The sequence below is a fragment of the Lissotriton vulgaris genome, chromosome 6, assembly GCF_964263255.1.
Source record: "Lissotriton vulgaris chromosome 6, aLisVul1.2, whole genome shotgun sequence".
Lineage (NCBI taxonomy): Eukaryota > Metazoa > Chordata > Amphibia > Caudata > Salamandridae > Lissotriton > Lissotriton vulgaris.
Genome location: NC_141694.1, coordinates 593,613,528 through 593,633,725, shown reverse-complemented (window position 1 = coordinate 593,633,725; position 20,198 = coordinate 593,613,528). Strand labels below are relative to the sequence as shown.

The 20,198-nt window shown below is 42.5% G+C and overlaps 1 protein-coding gene across 1 annotated transcript in view; it reads left to right on the top strand.

Moving 5' to 3' along the window:
* Window positions 1-20,198, top strand: part of RARS2 (arginyl-tRNA synthetase 2, mitochondrial) — a 273,941-nt gene that overhangs the window by 81,576 nt on the left and 172,167 nt on the right. Inside the window, exons 5-8 of the mRNA XM_086926598.1 lie at window positions 2,413-2,510; window positions 3,310-3,365; window positions 5,450-5,533; window positions 8,255-8,331. Coding sequence (XP_086782724.1) covers window positions 2,413-2,510; window positions 3,310-3,365; window positions 5,450-5,533; window positions 8,255-8,331 — 315 coding nt within the window. The remainder of the gene's footprint in view (window positions 1-2,412; window positions 2,511-3,309; window positions 3,366-5,449; window positions 5,534-8,254; window positions 8,332-20,198) is intronic.

Genomic DNA, 20,198 nt, shown 5'->3' with positions numbered 1-20,198 from the left:
TGCATCACAGAAGGCTTGCACTCAGAAGGATTGCACCTGCTGCAATCACAAGGCTCCACAAAGAAAGGGCTGTGCCTGACTCAAGCAAAAAGAGGGGACTCCTTGATTAGCAACAAGTACAACAGAGCTGGAAGAAGTCACCTGCCCAGCCAAAGATAGGATCACCCCAGCTGACCAGTTGCAACTAGATTTTTTCTGGACTGTGAAGGTGCAATGTGGTAAATTGAGGCCTAGCCCCCAAAAGGCAATCCAGAACGTCTCTAAACCCTTGGCTGGTGCTACTCAACCCTTGTTTCCCCAAAGTAACCAAGAAACTTGAAGAACTCAAAGTTGTAAACTTTCAGCAAACTTTTGCACAAAAGCTCCAGGAGATCAACTTGGCGTCGAGAGTCAAACCGCCATTGTCAATTCACAGATCGGCCAGACTGCGTTTGTTTGTCCCGCTGAAAGCTCTGGCTCTCCTCGCCAGCGAGGACAAAGACTTCCAGAGGCTTACAGAGACATCGTGCTGCAGCAGTCCGCTGTCAGTAACTTTTAATTGGGACCTAGTGCTCAATTTATCAGACCCGTGCTCCATCATGGTCAGCCTAAAACTTTGTCCCGGTCCAGTATAACTTATTGGCTGCAAGTAGCACTTCATGCTTTTTGGTGCTAGAATGCACAACTTTTTATTTAATCTTTGAAAAACACAAACTATGCTTCCCTACATTGTGTTTTTATCATTTTGGTGTAATTTTAAAGATAAAAATATTTTCTATTTTTATAAATTGGTGTTGGATTTATATTGTGTTGTGTCTTTTAGTTCTTTACTGTGTTGGTGGTAATAAATGCTTTACACATACCTGTTTCCTAAGTTAAGCCAGACTGCTCATTTGCTTAACTACCAGGAGTTGAGCAAGAATTTAATTACTGAGACTTGACTGGACCTATTAGTGATTGTGGTATTATTACTAGCTGAGGGTGAATACCCCCACCTACTAATAACTCACATTCCTGCACATACCACATGCAACAGTTTGCTCCACTCAACCCGCCGTGGTCATCCAGTCCCTGCTGTGCATGGCCGAAAGTGGGCAGTATGCAACAGGGATGGCTGAAGTGCCTGTTCTTTCGCCGGACCCTGCATCTAAGCTACAGCTGGCAGCCAATCCCTGCGTGTGGCCATGTGCAGCTGAATTTGCTAAATTATTTTGTTTTAAAGTTTTTTATGAGGATTTCCAAATTCATTGCCGGATTCGGAAATCCTGAGACTTCAGGAGGCTCCACAGGATCTAGGTATTATTCCAGGATTTGCAGATCCTCCACGACTTGCAAATCTCCTAATAAAAGTATTTTTGTAATATTTATTTTAATTCCACGGGGGGCTCTTCGGTCCACCCCTCACATGGGCGTCAGGGTCATGAAAAGCTCAACCTTCCCCCTTATACACTTATTGTTAATTATCCCAGCACGTTGCCTATTTCACCAAGTTGGAAAATGATGCTGTAAGAGATAGGTTTCTGTGATTGACAGATAATCAGAGCATAGTGGAGTCGTGAATTAGGAACTGAATTCTCAAATCCATGATGGACGATAAGAGAAAAACTCCCTCATCCAATGATGTGCCTTTATTTTGTTTAATTTAATTTGCGAATCCATGAAGTACCTGCAAATTCACGGTCCAGATATCTCTATCTTTTTTCACCCTTTCAAGTCCACTGCAATTTTTTTTAAAACGCAAATTACTCTAAAACTACTGAACAGTTATGCATCACACCAAGCAAAGGCACTTCCTTTTACTTTCATACACATTTGGTATAATGTCATTGATTTATTTTTGCTGTATTGTTAAGCAAATAACCATTTGGCAGTTAAAATGGAAAATATCACTTTTTTAACCGCTGCTTGGCAGATCTGCATGAACCTTGTCAAGCCGAACCCAAGTTGAATCAACTATTTTGGTGAAAAGCTTTGTGCGAATTTGTCTTTTCAATAGAAAATCATACTTAACAGTTTATGCTCAACAGGGCCTGCCGCTGTTGGTCCCCAGTGGTACTGATTCAAGACCAAACATTAACACACACAGCATGGAATATGTTCTGACGGTCTCAGATGTTTTGAAGCTCAATTTGGTGTTTTATGTATTTTTATTTTACAAATAGTTCTTGTGATGATTTAACTCAGGGACCTATGTTATAAGTGCCCCTTGTCAGTCACGTTGTCTGTCTTGGGTGCTGTTCTCAAAATGTATCTGCTTATTGAGCCCTTTTCCTCCAAATTATTGATGGGTAAAGAGGGGCCAACGGGTATGTGTTACCAAATATTTCTTATATTGGACGTTTGGTTGTAAATGGTAACTACACCTTTTTAACCTTCGCTACAAAGCCCTTGACGCAAATGGTACATGATGTGTTTGCTTCTTATATTTTCTAGGCAGTTGTGCAGCAGGTAGCGGCGGATGGACCTGCATATGGATTCAGAAGTGAGCTTCTCTCGGGTTTGCCAAAAGGGAAGACCATTGTAGAATTTAGGTCAGTATCATATAGTGTCATATAACTTCTTTACACACTTATGTGAAGGTTAAAGGCAGCAAGCTATTTTTGTCAGTAGTAGAGTTGAGGGTAAATTCATAAGAACATGAGCATCCAATCTATTTTCCTTCTTGGTGTCTGGATTGGTGGGCTTGGTGGGCATGATGATTTTACTTCAGACAGAAGCAGGACAGACCTTTTAAAATGTGAACGAACCAAGGACTTCTCTTTTTAAGGTCATCCAAGTGTCGAGTCATATTGAAGGCAACCTGTTTTTCATTCCAGCATGTCAAACCCCTCCATACCCTTTAAGGATAAATATGAAGTATGTAAGGAGACCAGAGTTGCCCATAAGTCCTATTCACTCAAATTGTTTGATCACTTAGCTAGAGATGGAGAGTAGAACAGGTAACTTTGGAAGCCTAAAGGCCTTAGTATGGTAGATCCATTAAAGACTGCATAGCTCCAAGGTTACAAAAATAAAGGGACAGACCTGTGCCGTGCAAAGATGTTTGAGTCCCCACAAGATATACAAGAAGTATATTAAAAGAGAGACTTAGAGCTATCAGTACATTAGTCACTATGTTAAGTGATGTGTGTTTTCTCAATGCAAGGGCGTTTTGCATGTCCAGTGATTTTATGCATGCTGTAGGTGTTAGATATTTCAAATATATGCGTGTTCACTGAACAGTACCTGTTTTTGATCTTCTGTAAATTGCTTGGTAAGAAACGTTTTTGTGCAGTTTGTGCATCGACTCTTGATAGTGAAGAAACTTATATTCATTGTCTCTTATTGCAGTTCTCCTAATATTGCCAAACGGTTTCATGTTGGACACTTGCGCTCTACAATAATTGGTAAGCACTCTCATTGCTATACTTGTAATGTGTTATTCTTTGATAGGTGCTAAGTCTAAAGCCTTTGAGCTCAGGTTGTACACAATTTACGTTCTGAAATTTGCTAGTATCTTAGGGGTGTGCTGTCCACACTTTGTGTTTACCAGATGAACATTATGGGCTTAGTAAAATGGGTTATCGAGTTTCAAATTATGTCTTCCAATCTGAAGTGAGTCTCATTTGTTTTTGTCGGAGCAGCACCTCTATCTGTTTCTTTTCAATCTAAGGGATAATATACGCCTCTTTTACCAAAAGCAAATTAGGATCAGGGTTGCCCATGATTTCTGCATCTCTTATTCCTTATTATTACCTGGTCATTTGCGATTCTCTCTTAGGTTGCACCTAAGGATACTATGAACTGTCTGCATACACGTATGTCTAGTAAAAGAATACATGGCATCCATTCTTTCTGTTCTACCTCCCCCATCTCTTCTCCTCCATCCTCCTTTTGCTTATCACTTCACCCTTCCAGTCATTGGCACTCTTCTAGGTAACTCTCCTCATGCACCAAATGCCAAGATCCTCTGCCTTTACCCACCTTCTAACAAGCAAATACTGCTCTAAGCCTATAGATGGCAAAGGAGACTACAGCACAAGTTGTTTTCTAAATCGCGTTGAGGATTGGGCCAGGTCTGTTTGAATGACAATCTTTTGTCTGTGTTTCTCACCTTTATATGTAGTCATAAAACATCCTCAGTCAGTCTCTAAACCTGCTGGAGACCTGCGCAGGACCTCGGGGGTAGCAGGCTCTTCCTCCAAATCAAATTTTGAGGCATTGATAGATTAGAAATTATACATCTATATAGTGAAGTTTATCAGTGTCTCATAAACTTGCCCGTAGGTGTTAACATTTAGTTTTTTTAATACTGAAAGTGTACATGGCTCCTGAGACCTATGTGGTTTGTGAACTTTGCATCTATTCTATGCCTCTATAATTCAAGAAGCCCCATCTTTCGTTTGCTACAGGGGTTCTTGGTGATGAGTGTGGGATGATGATTTGATAACGGTTGTTGGCCATCCTTTCCACTGATTATAATGCATTGCTAAGTCCCTAGAGATAGGGTGTTTATAGTATACATTATATGCTTAATGTCAGCCAAATGGAAGTGTGGCTCATTCCACAGTTGCTCAGTCCTGTGTTCGGGGTCCAAAATTGTATCAAGGACAACTCTGGCCAAACATAGATGCTTCCGATCCGAGATGAGCTACCGACCCTCGCCCTGTAGAGCACAGTATCATCCATTTCAGTCAGTGGGTATTGAGGACACCATGTGACAAGATTAGAATCCTTTGTTAAATCAGTGGCAATGACCTATTCGTTGAGGTAAGAATGAATGTCCTCTTAACGTGAGATTTGTGAATCTTGAACCTGTGTCCGATCTGTTAAAAGCTTGAGTGTGTGTGATTGTACAACCTTGGTAGCAGCTCAGTTGTCTCAGTTCAGAGCCTGTGTTGTCGAAACATTTTGTCTGTGTTGGTCCCACCAGGCACTTCTTTAAAGAATGGGTACAGTTTTACAAAAAAATATTCTTGCAATCATGCAGTCATTATCCTACATATTTTGACATTCCAGGTTGCCTTTCTGTCAACCTGCCTTGATAGTCACTGGGCTCCTGCATATTGCCAGTAACATGCTGGAATTTAAATGGGGCGTTTTGTCATGGAGACGTGTAATTTCCATGTCCTTCAACTGTGTGTCCCAAATAGGGCCCTCTGAATTTTTGCCTACAACCCTCTAGAACACTTAAAATGACTCTGCCCTAAAAGGTGCTTCATCTGCCGAAAGGGCCCTATTTTGTTCCTCTACCAAATAATAGAAGATTAAAGGCTGAATTTTTAGTCAGTGAGCAGGAACTTCTGTCCCCTGCAAACTATGGCTTCCACCACAACCCCATGTATATATGTATTTTTCAATCTGTTTATGTTTTGAAGGCTAACATGTTATTTTTGTGTCTATCTTGTGATTTCTCCTGGTCTGTACGTGGACGACAGTGTATATATATATTTTTTTATATTATTATCTTAGCCATCATGTTTATTTTCAGGAAATTTCATAGCTAATCTGAAAGAAGCACTTGGATGCCAAGTTACAAGATTAAACTACCTGGGAGACTGGGGCATGCAGTTTGGTAAGTTTTTGAACACCAGGACACACATGTTTATGCTTTTAGGTTTCTACCTTTTTGGTATTGGGTGCATTTTTTAACACTGGTTTGGTGTGATCTATGCCACACCCACGACCAAGTATGTTCTCAAATTCTCAACATTGCAAAGCAGTTTTAAAGTTTAACTACAGCCTTCTAACTACCACTAGACAATCTGTAAATTTCCCTGTTACCCTTAGCAACCTAATTTCTAACTACAGTGCAGTCTGACACATAAAAAGGTTCTTACACCGCAAGTGACTGGCTATTTGGCTTTAATTGTATCTGATCTACACCTGAAATAACCATCATTGCTAAATAAAAGTTTTTTCTTATTTCCAGGTCCATGACTTTTTAAATTTCGAAATCAGTTAAAAGACTACCAACCACAATAATTCTTGACCTTTTGAGAATAATGCCACAGTGATTACTTTGATTACGATGAAATAAATACTATTGAAATAGGATTGTATTCGTAGGTTAAAAGCAGGGCATTGTATCAAGTTAGGTGTTTGGCTCAGTAAAATCCATCATGAAAGTACTGCTGGGAGAAAGGATGGGCATTTGTTTGCACGTTGTTGCGTCATAGGTTTACCTGATATTCGCTTATTTTAGAAATCCTCCAAAGTATGCACTTTTGTTGGTAAGGGTCTTAAAATGTAATTGAAAGGTTCATTGCACTGAACAATCCACGTGCAGTCGTAGCATTGGGTGCATTTGTGCTAGGGATTCATGTTATGAAAGAGCCACTTATGCAGTAAAGAGTGAGATTCAACCAGTTTAAAGGAGTGATTCCAATGATGGTGATAAGTTTATGGAAAAGGAGGGTTCCTTGCTGCCACTATGAGAGCTAGGTTCAATGAATTCTTAGATTTGCTTAGAGTCTGTGGAGTGTTCAGTTTTGATAAACATATTATAGGTTTTCAGAACCAGGCCGACTCATTTATAAATATTAATTTCATTAAAATTATTTTTAAGCGGCTGTCTGGGTGTCACCAAGGTGTACCTTAAGAGTTCTGATATCACCCTTAAATTGCTGCTCGTGACAAAAGTGATGGAAATTGTCTTTAACTCAGCTTTAACTGACAACATTTTGTAGTATTATAATTAACCCTACCATTTCCTTTATTCCGAGTCTGCTGTCTGTGCTTTCAGAAACATCACCTTCCTTTAAATGTTTTCCTGACAGCGTCAAAATCAGCAAATCAGACCTACAGAATTTACATCTGAGTTGTGCACCACTCTCTTGATGGATTGTTTATATTAATTGACAGAATTCTTAGATACATTGCAAAATCAATACATTTTACATCAATCAGTTTCACATTTAATTTACTTTTCAAAGGTACTATTTCATTGTCTACCAAACAGAAAACAAATAAAATGTGTTCAGCCTTTGTTTGATTTTGACTGAAGTCCTATCAAGATTCAGATTGCGTCCGATACAGAATGTAGTCTAACGATAGAAGGATATCTTCCATGATTTTCTGAGGGGAAATAGAATGTATGCATCCTGTTCTCTTGGTGTCTATGAATGATGATATGTATACCTGAAAGCCTGGCAGACTTATCTGGTCCAAGAGAAGAAGGTCTCGACATATAGAAACTGAAGTTCCCAAAGGCCAGAAACCCACCAAAGGCGAATAAGTGTGAAAGAGTTTTGAAAAGGGGTATCTGTTTGGTACACAAAACTGACTATTTACAGGCGTCTGGTATCTTCCCTTTAATGCACAGGTGACTAATGCGTAAATTAATTCAAAAGCCCATTTTATACAGATTCATCACAAAATGTGCTCTACTGACAACAGATTATTAGAAAGTCCAAGGGACATTTTTAATACACTATGGTAACCGCAAGCTGCCATCTGTTCATTCCTAGAATCCTTCCCAACTCCAGGAGACTGAACAATTCTTAAGCAATTTGGACAAGACTCCTCCTTGACTTCCCTCGTCGCTCCCACATCTCACCACATCTTGGAGAGCTCCACTGGCTCCCCAGTCACAAATGCAGTCAATTCAAACACCTCACTCATGCATACAAACCACTGCATAACATTGGGCCTGCTTACTTCAACAACCGTCAACACTTCCACCAGCCCACCAGACACCTGCACTCATCCACACACTCACTCCCCCCACGCATCCACCAAAGCAGAACGGGAGGTCAAGCTTTCTCCTACATTGCATTCAAGACCTGGAACGGCCTCCCTCAACACATCAGTGCTTCCTCCTCACTTCTTGAATTCCACAAGAAGCTGAAAACCTATGGGGACACACACAGTCACTTAACATAACATTACTACCACTTCCATAGGAAACTTCATGTGTCTTCTATGATGATGAAAGAACTTGCATAGCTATTTCAAGTATTCACACGCTTAAGAGATCAGTTATCTCGCTGATCACCAACTCTGTGGATCTGGGGTGTATATTTTCTCTGGATAATAGTGAAATGTAATGCAAGGATATTTACCACAAAGTATTTGTAATGCTCTGAACATAAACTAGTGTTTGCGATTTATTATTTTAATTGTCGAAAAGTTAGATCATGTGTCAAAACGCTACGTGTCTAATCAGTTAGAATGTCCATTTTTTCACCAAAACATGGAGGATATTCGTGATAATATGTTCTTGATAAATGGTACCTTTCTTTTATTCATTGTGTTTTTGTATAAATAGTTGATGCAGTATTGCTTATCTCATCAGGGTTATTGGGAGCAGGTTTTCAGAAGTTTGGTCATGAAGAAAACCTGAAAGCAAACCCTCTACAGCATCTCTTTGATGTGAGTATTAACAGTTCTGTTTTTAATTTATAACAAGGGTTTCCTCTTCACACACCTCTCATCATCATAAGCCTATGAAATAGGGTGTTGTTTGTTTTTCCTCTTGACTGGCGCGTGCTCGTGGATCAGTTGCTAGATTCTTGATTCTCTTGCCAGAGGGCACCTTATACACAGCAGACCAATACATACCATACTTATGTAAAGCATGCATATACAAAGCAACACTGTAAACATAACGCCGAGTAGCATACACTGCCCAACCTAAAAGTGCACAGAAACCCCTCTATGCGTATACTTTGAAGTTATTTGTTCAAAATCTTTACGTGTATAGCTATCATTATAAGTAATGTGTGCACAGCAGTGTGACACTAGTCACTGTTGTATTGCATCTTGGTACTTTACAAAAATACTGTGCCTTCTCCTATGGAAGAGGAACACTATAATGCAACAGTTTGAGGTAGCTCTTGAAATTCTGTTTGTCATCAGGTGTCTCTTCTTCATTGCTTCTAAAGTAATATGTCAAACGTATTACACAAGTGGGCAGCATTTTTTGCTGTGAAGCCCAGGCATTTTCTCAAAAAAACTGTCCTTGACATGTCTGGAGCAAAGATTAGAAAACCTGCCCAGCCTGCAATAATAGCATAGAAGATATTGTGCATGTCCTACTCTTCTGCCCTGCGTATCGCAAAATACGGAAGTGCTGGTTGTCTCCACTGTGCAGAAACCTGGGACTCGGACAATGCGCACAGGCTTGTAGAGTTTTAACATATGATACCTCCCCTCCTATTGTTTTCTCGGTTTCCCGCTTCCTATATGGTATGTGGCGCAGAAGGACCACCTTTCTGACAAGGATCTAACTGGGGTAATTCCCCTTTTTTTTTCTTTTTTGATAACTTGCTGTTTAATAACTTTTTAACTGCTCGTATTTATGGATTTTATTACTGTGCTTGTATGTATTTTATCTGCACTTTTATGGTCAAGGACCGAAATAAAGTTATCAAATGAAAAAATGAAGAAATAGAGCGAGCCCTAAAATTGAGAAAGACACATTCTTAATCTGAGTGCATTCAAAACTTACAAACAACTTTGTGTTTTATGCACCTTGCCTTTTATGAAATACCTGCCTTTGGTTTGGGAATACGCATGAACATAATCTTATGTGTTCTGTTGTAAAAAATGCTTAATCAGTGAATTTGTTGTTGAGGAGAAAAGTACAATGTATATGTAAACCTTTTCCACTGTGGTTGGAATTCTTTTCTGAAAGACGATGAAGGAAGGAGGAGTGAAGGAGCGAGCAGAGGATTGTAAGGCAAGTTAGGGATAGTGTAAAAGAACACAATGGTTAAGTTATTGAAATTTATACAGCGCGCAGCTATTCCAAGATTGTCACGGCACTAAACAGCCATAACAACACCCGCAGCAATTGACCTATGTAGATTGTGGACAGAGCCATTTCTTTAATTTTACTTGAAGGCAGGGAGATCAAACGTTGTGCGTAGCTCCAAAAGTAGTTTGTTCCATGTAACTGACCCACAATCGGAGAAGGACCCGCCACCTGTTCTGAGCCGGCAGATTATAGGAAATCTAGCCAAATGTTCAGAAGAGGCACCTGAGCCATGCAGAGCTTTATGTATCAGGACCATTGATTTAAACAGGATCCTTTTTTTAAGGGAAGCCAGTGGAGGACCTTCAGATTAGAGGACATGTGCTCCCAGAGTAATATCAAGAAGCAACTGGGCTGCAGCGTTCTGTACTACCTGAAGTCTGCCGAGGAGGTATTCCTGGAGACCTAGGTAGAGACCATTCCCGTAAAGTAATTTAGAAGTTATTAGTGCTTGGGTTACTGTTCTCTTTGTACATTCTGACAAAAGGGGCAGGACTTTTTTTCAGCACCCGTAGCATCTTCAAGCAGAAACCTGTCAGAGCCTAGATCTGTAGTTGGAAGAAGAGGTCACTATCTAATGTAATGCCTTGGTTCTTTATTGAGCCCTGTCGCGGGCCCATGAGGGGAGCGTCTTTTGGCCAGAAGGATCCCCATACTTATGGTGAAGATGAACCAAAGACCATGATCTCTGTCTTATCTGAGTTACATTTTAACTGATTAATGGCCACTGACTGAAACACCTCTGAGAGGCAATTTTTAATAACCTCCCCAGCAAACTCTCTTTCTACAGGAGAAGAGGAGCTGGGTGCCATCTGCATAAGAGATTACTTTAGTATCTAGAGGCTCCGCTAATCTTGCTAATGGTTAATACATTGAAGAAAGTAGGGCTAAGAGCCGAGCCCTGAGGTACACCAACTGCCAGTTTGTGCGCTTTGGAAGAAAAAGGAGGCATCTTGGATTCTTTCATCCTAATAAGAATTAGGTCAATTAAGAGCAATTTCCTTAATCCCGATTGCATTGAGGCAATTAAGGAGTCTTCGATGGGGGGCAGTATTGAAGGCCACCGATAAGTCCAGCATGATCAAGATGGCTTTGTCATCTACGTCCAGGGCACCTCTTCTATATTCCACAATTTCTAGCAGAGCAGTTTCAGTGAGGTCTGAAGCTTGACTGGCTAGGGTGTAGGAGATAGTTCTCTACCAAGAATTGCGAAAGTTGCGAGTTGACAGATTTTTCCAATCTTTTTGAGTAAGCAGGGAGAAGGGAAATAGGTCTATAATTAGATGGTATTTTAGGGTCCGCTGTGGGTTTTTTAAGGAATGGTAATGGTTAATAACCTGGGCTACTTTAGCCAATATTGAGAGAGGGTATGTGTCAAAAGGAGATCCCAACATTAGGGATCTCCTTCCTTTTATGGAAAATAAATATTACTGCCAATGGCAGCTGCCAGCGATGGGGACTGGGGGGTCGGGCAATCCGCCACTGGAAATGCACACACAATAACAAACTCGGGTGCATATACAGATACGCACAAACACACACACACACACAAGGACATGCACACACACACAAGCACATGCACACACACACACAAGCACTCACAAACACAATAGTGAAGCAGGTCAAGCTCACACACACACACACACACAGGCATGTGTACAGGCTGACAAAGGAACAGAGTGGATTGAGAACAAAGATTAATTTACTGGTACAAACATGGACACACATGCATACAAGCACAGGTACACGGAGTCACGCAAGCCTTGGTAAACATTCACGGGCACATGCAGAAATAGGCAGAGAAACACACGCACAAATAACTTTAAACATAGATGCACACGTGCACAAAAAGATAAACTCACAGATACAGTAAAACACACTAACTCATGTGCACGTATATACATACTCACAAACACATAAGCTATGTGCACACAAACTATAAATCACTTAACTGGCTCGCATGTCCATGCTCCTCCTGATCATCTCCACTCCAGCATGCCTGGCCCACGTTCTTAAAATAGATGAATTCAGTTAGACAGTGCTTTCTCAATCCATAATAAAGAACTAATAATGCATTTGCCGCATTCACTTAGCACATCCCGAATCCATTGACACTATTTTCTGGATATATAATCATATTAACTGATTCTTACCTACATGCAACTTTAAGGAACTTCTAGTTTCTTGTTATTGTTATGGTATATATTATTAAACGATGTTATTCACATTTCTATTTCTATTTGTGGCTAAACTACACTATCACACATTCATTCTTTCATGCAATGTAGTTTCTTGAAAATGAAGTAAAATATCCTCTCCTGCATTTTAGCTGATGTAAAATTACCCATCCAATGAATGCCCCAAATACTCTATGGCCAATCATTTAATTAATTAATTAAAGTATATAGAAAATTGAAAATGTTGACTTTTCTTAGTGTTATTCATAAACCCTTATACAGGACAAAACATGCTGGATCTCCGCTGTAATTTTACAATTGCTTCTGCTTCTTATAAAAATGTATTCAGTATTGTCTTTGTAAGGAAATGCCCCTTTTTGCAAGTTCAACCCTACATATTTGGACTGATGATGCTTATTTTTCGGATGCTGCTTGTTTTCCGACTGAGAGAGTGCAAAGAGGACTGCTAACCAGACCTCAGTGCCAGTGTTCTGACCCCTTACAAAGTGTATGTCGAATTGGCAACCTCTAATTGGCAGAGACTGACTTCATTACAAGTTCCTAATATTTGGTACCAAGGGTACCCTGGGCATGTAAGGCATAGTGTTCACCCTGGGCTGCAGCACTAATTGTGCCACCCTGTGTGTGACAAAGTAAAACATGGCTTCCAGCCTGCCACTGCAGACTGTAAGGGCAGTGGTACACTGCTAATTTGACTTTGCAACTCAAACCAATGTAAAGCACCCACTTCCCATAACAATATAAGTAAGTCTCCCCTAAAGAAGGCCTATAGAGCCGTAAAGAAGGAAGCTGTATATTATTAAGCAGGGCATGTATTTTATATATATGTCCTGACAGCAACAATTCCAAATTGTTGTTTTGATGTAGGAGAGTTAGTAGCCCCATTGGCCAACTCAGAGTTACCAGCTGGCTAACTTTTTAATGGGACTATTGAGATGGGTACTGTAAGGTATCAAATTAATCATGGCATTAAACCCGACTTGATGCCCAAGTTACATTTTATGCCACTATTATAAAAATGCCACTTTTAGAAAGTTGACACTCTGTGACCCAGTTTGTCCATTGGCCTCAATTGTTCACTGTCCAGCTTTCTGCCCTCCTGGGGAGTAGTGTGAGTGACTTCCAGCCTTAGGAACAATAGCAGCTTGCTACAGGGCGAGGCGTTACCTCCACTTCGCAGGAAGCCACTCAGGGTGTTAGCCCAAAAGACGAGCCTCAAAGGCGAAACCGCCTTTGGTGGGCTAATGGCGATCACACTCTTGATGGGCTGCCCTTTGTTCAGGTAGACAGGCTGGCAGCAGGAACAGAGCGGGAAGACCAGTGCTCAAACCGGTTTTTCAGTGGGCGTGTAGTCCACAGGAAGCCACACCTACCAAGCTCCTAACATCCGAGACAGGGTTCAGACAGCTTGATTGGGGGCAGAATAGTGCACTCTGGGATTGCTTGATGCCACACATAGCTGGAAAGTCATCACTAAGAGGGAGGGGACCTGGTAGCCCATTGACTAATGACCGCATCATCCCCCAGGGCTCATTCTGGACATACATATGCCACCCCTGGCATCCTTAGATCACACTGGAACTGGTGAAAGGACAGAAGAAGGACTGCCCTGCTGACAGCTGATCTTGGCAAAGAAAGGCTGCAACTCCTTATGTGCTGCACCTGCTGCACCTTTGTGGTATCGGGTTCCCAAGGCCTACATGCTCCGTAGATAACCCACATACACCGAAAGAACTGTTGGCACGGAAACTGAAAAGTACAAAGAACAAGTTTATTAAGACCCCATGGGGTGGTGGTACATTCCTACAGCACCCTTCGGCAATGCAAGAAGTATCACACCGAACGTAGGTGCGAATCCTTCTTTTATACATTTTTACAGGTAATAAAAGGTAGGCGGTACGAGGTTACAGAGCTTTATGTACATATATGGTCATTTTTGGAGCACAGCCAACTCATGGGAGGGGTTACAACTCCACTGGTCAGTTTGGCGGAACATTCCTGAGGGGTGACTGGTCAGTTGGGACTGCGCATGTACAGGCTTGACCATTACTAAAAATAGCCTGTTGCCGGGCAAACTCGGATGGTCAGCGGCACGGACAAAGGACTAAAGGGCATGCTGACCACGAGGCCGCTCATTCCCTAAAATGGCCGCCATAACATACAAAATGGCGTTTTCTAATATGGCCAAGTTAAGGGGAATAACGTGTAGCAAAGCTAAGCGCTAACCCGGCCATTGTCAAATTACGACAGACGACCCTTTTAGCGTTTAGCTGAAGCTACCTCATAGTGGACGTAATCGGGATACTCATCTTCGATATCAATTAACATTATTTGAGCAACTTCTTTATGAAGCATCATTTCATTTTGAGCAAGAGCTCGTCTGGATGGGATACAAGCTGATAAGCACATAGAACATAAGGCAGGGCCACATTGTATACATAAACATACAAAGAACAGTATCCCAACAATGATACATAAAATCGTCAGCAGTTTCCAACCCCAAGTGGTAATCATCGACCAGAACCACCCCGAAAGAGTCCAAGTACCATTGTCCGGGTGTATTTCAGCAGCTATTTCGTGGAGCTTTGAGATGGCATCATAAACAGAAGGCGAATTATCAGGCACGTATACACAGCAGCTACTTCCGATGATTCTACATGCCCCCCCACGGTCAGCTAGAACCACATCTAGAACCATACGATTCTGGAGCGTAACAATTCTGGAAATTTGGAGTTCTTCCGTTATGTTCCTCAATGCAATAGCAGTATCATTGGCTACAGCCTCGACAACACGAGTCAGTCGTCGTATTTTCCGACTATTCAAGGCAGCCCCCACAAAGGAAAACAGTCCCAAATTAAAGTCTACATATTGTTGTAAGGCGGTATCGGTCTGGTCAATGTCATCCAGAACCACAGTTCGTTTAACACGATTTAGTACAAAGTCATGGTAAAGCACATAATCATTATGGTACATTGGTGGGGCAATGAATACAGGGGGCAATACAAAAGATACGTAACATGTGCCTAACCATCCGAGAGGAAGCTGATGATAACCTCTATTACCACAGATAAAGTATGTATTTCGAGAGGCCACAAATGATATGCCATTCGGACTGTCAAATGTAAGTGTGGTATTACATTCACTTTTTCCAACCGGGATTGTACCTTTATTACGTATGCAGAGATCAGCCTTGGTATTTATAACATTAATAACATGTGAACTGGACATAATAATATTCCTTTGGTTACTGTAAACACGGGGTGCAGACACATTATCGGGGCGGTACTCTTCCCATTCAAATCGAGTACCCTCAGCTCTTGGATACCCATCCCGATCATGGTAACAAATCTTGTTCAAACGGAAGAGCACCCCCCTTTCGTTGGCCATCGTAAAGTGAATAGAAGAGTATACCAGGCATTGCAGGAACCATTGTGGGAGAATGGGAGTGGGATGAGCGGAGTGCCCCCTTTCTTCTGATGACCAGGCAACATCCCACACACCCAGCAATTGGAAGTGTTCGTCATATTATGAGTATGATGTAAAATCTGAATAAAGCTATTGTTCAGGTAAGTTTGTCGGTGCCGTTCTTCATGGTAGGGCAAGGTGAAGTGAAAGTGTTCAGATGGAGCCGGGGTAGTCGGCAGCAAATGTTCATGTACAGGCACCACAAGTTCTACTACCCAGGCTATCACTGCTATCACCACGATTGTCAGTACAAACAAGATGGCACCAAGTATTCTTTTGTCTCGTGATGCAGAAGACGCCATAGTTCAAAGAGTTCACAATGTCTCAAATGTATATACCTAAAAAAGAAAAATACGGTGCTGAGCTCCGAGGTAGCCGTTGTTTTCTTCTCCGGGGTCAAGACGGGTGTCGCTACTCTTGGCAGAACTGATCCCCCCCCCTTGAGATTCCCGGTTTCCGTTTCACAAACCCCAGAGCGGTAACCAACCAGTCTCGAAAAGCAAAAATCTTCTTCCTATCGTGGCCACAGATTGTAACGCTGTCGTCCAGAAACAGTGTGGTCCGGGAAGGCTCCCTCAACTTCGGTCGATGTCACGGCTGGGCTCTTTTCTTTATCCAGAATCTCCTTGTAGTCGGTCAGCACAGTAGGATTCACCAGGTCCGGAGAGACATGGCGGCAGTGAGTTGAGTGCACCCACCGCTTTCTGTTGGTCACTCGCACAGCTGTTCGAGTTGCCAGGAGGACTTGCTCGGGGCCACGCCACCTCGGTTCCAAGCTATTTGTCCTCTCAAACGACTTCACCATCACAAAATCGCCAGGACGAAGATTGTGAGCCTCTCCAGTAGAATTGTCAGGGAGCGCTTCTCGAACCTGTTGATGGATAGAAAGCAAATCATTTGTTAATCGTGCCAAATAGTCGTTCATCATTATGCAAGGCACATCATGTAACAATCGCGGCTTAGGCACTCCCCATATATTCATAGGCCTTCCGAACACCACTTCATATGGTGTGAGGCCAGTCCGAGAATGGGGCACCGATCTGATAGAGAGTAATGCTAGCGGCAAGGCATCCGGCCACTTCAATGACGAGGACGCCACAATCTTAGCCAGTTTCAATTTCAACGTAGCATTATACCGCTCAACGAGACCTGCTGACTGGGGATGGAACACAGCGTGGAATTTTTGCTGAATTCCCATTCCATTCAATACGTACTCCACAATTTTCCCGACAAAATGAGGACCATTATCGCTCCACAAAAATTTGCAAACGCCGTAACGAGGGAAGTACTCCTTGAGCAAAACCTTAGCCGTTGTCAAAGCCGTATTATCTTTCGTGGGGAAGGCCTCAACCCATTTGCTAAAAGCACACACCACCACTAAGACATACTTCAGGTTATTGCAACGCTCAAGCTGGATATAATCCATTTGCAGTACTTCGAACGGCGCGGAAGGTGGAACGAACCCTCCTTTCGGAGTATACGTCCCTTTTGCAGGATTGTGCTGTAAACATATCAAGCAGGTCTGCACCACTCTCTTGGCAGTGTTGGCAATCTCAGGATGCTCCCAAACCCGTGTTAACAATCGAGTGATTGCAAGAGCTCCAACATGTGCCAACCCATGTGTCATCTGGACCATCGCTTGCAAGTAAGCTGCAGGCAATTTCCATCTCTCCATATCCTTGCTTCTCCAACAACCCTCATCATCTAGTACCCCTTCTGCTGCCCATGCCGCAAGTTCTGATTCAGTCGCTGATTTTTGGATATCTAATATCTCTGCTCTAGCATCATACCATGGCTCGGCCTGTGATTTAGTTACATACATGGGGGAGTCAGTTCGGGACATAGCTGTTTGTCTTGCTATGTTGTCTGCAAATGCATTGCCTTGACCCACTTTATCAGTGATCTTTTTATGTGCACTGCATTTAATTATCGCTACTTTCCTTGGACAAAGCAACGCGTTAAGGAGATCACGCACCAGTTCTCCGTGCATAATGTGTACTTCATGAGAAGTCAAAAACCCACGCTCTTTCCAGAGTAAGCCAAAGTCATGCGCTACTCCGAAAGCGTACCGGCTGTCTGTGTAGATGTTCACACATAGGCCAGCACTCAATTCGCAGGCTCTTGTTAAAGCTATCAGCTCTGCTGACTGAGCCGATTTCTGTGGTATTCGTGCTGTTTCTACCACTGTTTTAAGTGTCGTGATCGCATATGCTGCAGAGGTCGTGCCATCTGGCAGCCTCAAACACGATCCATCAACCCACAGTTCCCCATCCACATCTGGAAGTGGCATATCCTGTAAGTCGACACGACCCTTTGTCTGTTCCTTGGTCAGGAAAACACAATCATGATGTTTTTCTTCCTGGCCCTCCTCAACCGGATAGGGCAATAAAGTGGCAGGGTTCAGGGTAGCACATCTTTTCAATGTGATATGTGGCGCCAAAAGTGTGAGCTCATATCCTGTTAAACGTGCACTGGTAAGATATTGAGTCTTTGTTTGATTTAACAGGGCATCTACTGCATGGGGAACTAGCACCAACAGTTTGTGCGATAATACTATTCCCTCACTCTGCCGTATAGCTACCGCTGTTGCTGCAACTGCTCGAAAACACCCAGGTAACCCTCGTGCTACAGGGTCAAGAACCGCTGAGAAGTATGCACATGGCCTCTGCTTGTCCCCGTGTGCCTGCACTAACACTGATAATGCGCACCCATCTTTCTCGTGCACGTACAATGTGAAAATCTTTGAGTAGTCTGGTGTACCTAACACGGGTGCAGAGCAAAGGGCCTGTCTCAATTGTTCGAAAGCATTTTGACATTCATCTGTCCATTCAAGGGGCATTGGTGTCGTTTTGGACAGTAATGCTAGCAAAGGTTTTATAATACATAATCCACTGTCTACAAAAGGACGTTAATCCTATGAAGGCACGTACATCTCTCTGAGTGCGGGGGACTGGAGTGTCTAGAATTGCCTGAATTCGATCTGATGTTAATGCACGCCCCTCCTTAGACAAAAGATGACCGAGGTAGGTCACCTTGGGTCTACAGTATTGTAGCTTTTTCTTAGAAACGTTATGGTTGTTCTGAGCTCAAAAGGACAGCAAGGCAAGCGTGCTTTCCTCACATTGTGCATAAGTGTCTGCAGCCAACAAAAGGTCATCAACATACTGGATAAGGGCTACTCCGGGTTGCAAGTCAAAAGAATCAAGCTGGCGTTTTAGAGCCTGGCTATAAATGCTAGGAGTCTCTGTGTAACCTTGGGGAACACGACAAAATCTATACAATTTATTATTTAACGTAAAGCCAAATAAATATCTGCTGTCAGGATGGATAGGAATAGAAAAGAACGCATTTTTGAGGTCAACGACAGAAAAGGTCGTTGCTGTTGGAGGAACCAATGTAAGCAATGTCGTGATATCGGACACCACTGGGTATTGGGGAATGACAATTTTGTTAATTTCTCCCAAATCAATAATAAATCGATAGACTTTGTCGTCGGTATCTTTCTTAAGGATCAGAAGAATAGGGCTGTTACAAACATTGTGAGGAACTTCCTCCACTACTCCTGCAGTAATCAAATCCTGAACAATCCTGAACAATGTGCGTCAATGCAATTTCACCTTCCTTAGAGATCTTATATTGCGGGACACGTGGCAAGGAGACTCCCTCCTTGACAGTAATTCGAATAGGTGGAATAAGCATCTGTCCCACATCCGTATCCGAGGTCGCCCATAACGGTGAGGGAGAGAGGCTAATGCTTCAATGTCTTTTATTGTAAAAAATCTGTGTGAGTCTGGGTAATTGTCATTCAAAATAACCCGCACTCCTTCGGGAGCGCAGCGTATCGTTGCTCGAAAATATTTAAGCAAATCAATACCCATTATGTTATCAGGAGTGTGAGGTGACAACAAAAACGGGGAAAAACTGAAAAATTTAGCAATACAAAGTGCAAGAGGCTGTGATAATGGGCTAGGAGAGGGTGTGCCATCAAACCCTATACATGTGATCGTATCGCCAGACAGGGGAGCCCTTGGAACCAAGTTTTTAGACAAAGCACTACGAGTAGCTCCTGTGTCAACTAAAAACTGATCAGTAGAACCCAAAATGTCCGCTGATACATATGGACCTCTTTGATCTACTGGCACTTCAACCGATTCCACACCCCATCCTACGCAATCCTATGCATGCACATAATCCTGGTGTTCCACATCCTCACCCTCCGATATCTGGTACTGATTCCGTCTATCAAAAACGTTTCGCTCATCCTGACCACGGCCCCTTGCTTCAAACCTACCACGATCACTTCCACTACCTCTCGCTCCCGAATAACTATTCCTCGACCTTCCACCTCCTCGACCACGCTGACTACGTTGCTCACGAAGCACCGGACAATCTTCAGCCCAATGCCCAAATTCTTTACAATATGCACATTGGTCCTCAGCAATATCGGTACGACCGTACGACGCATTGCTCCCTCCACGCCTGCCTCTATCATTCCCTCTAGACTGAGTACTACGAACCTGTGCTAACATCACCTTCGTTTTCAACTCTTTCGCTTTCTTATCCACACTTTCTTTAGCCTCTAATTCCTGCCGCTCATAATACTGAGCCATAGTTAACAAAGACGCAGGGGTCGCCGTGGTCCAGGAACTTTCGCTCGTTTTCAATCGTTTCGCAATCTCCGGTAGGAGATTAGCCACATACTTATCGACAAACAGATGCCTACCCGTATCATCTGTCAATGATTGACCACTGTAATCATGAAACGCTTCCTCGAACCGTGTAAAGAAATCTGATAACTTTTGTTTGCACGAAGCTAACAT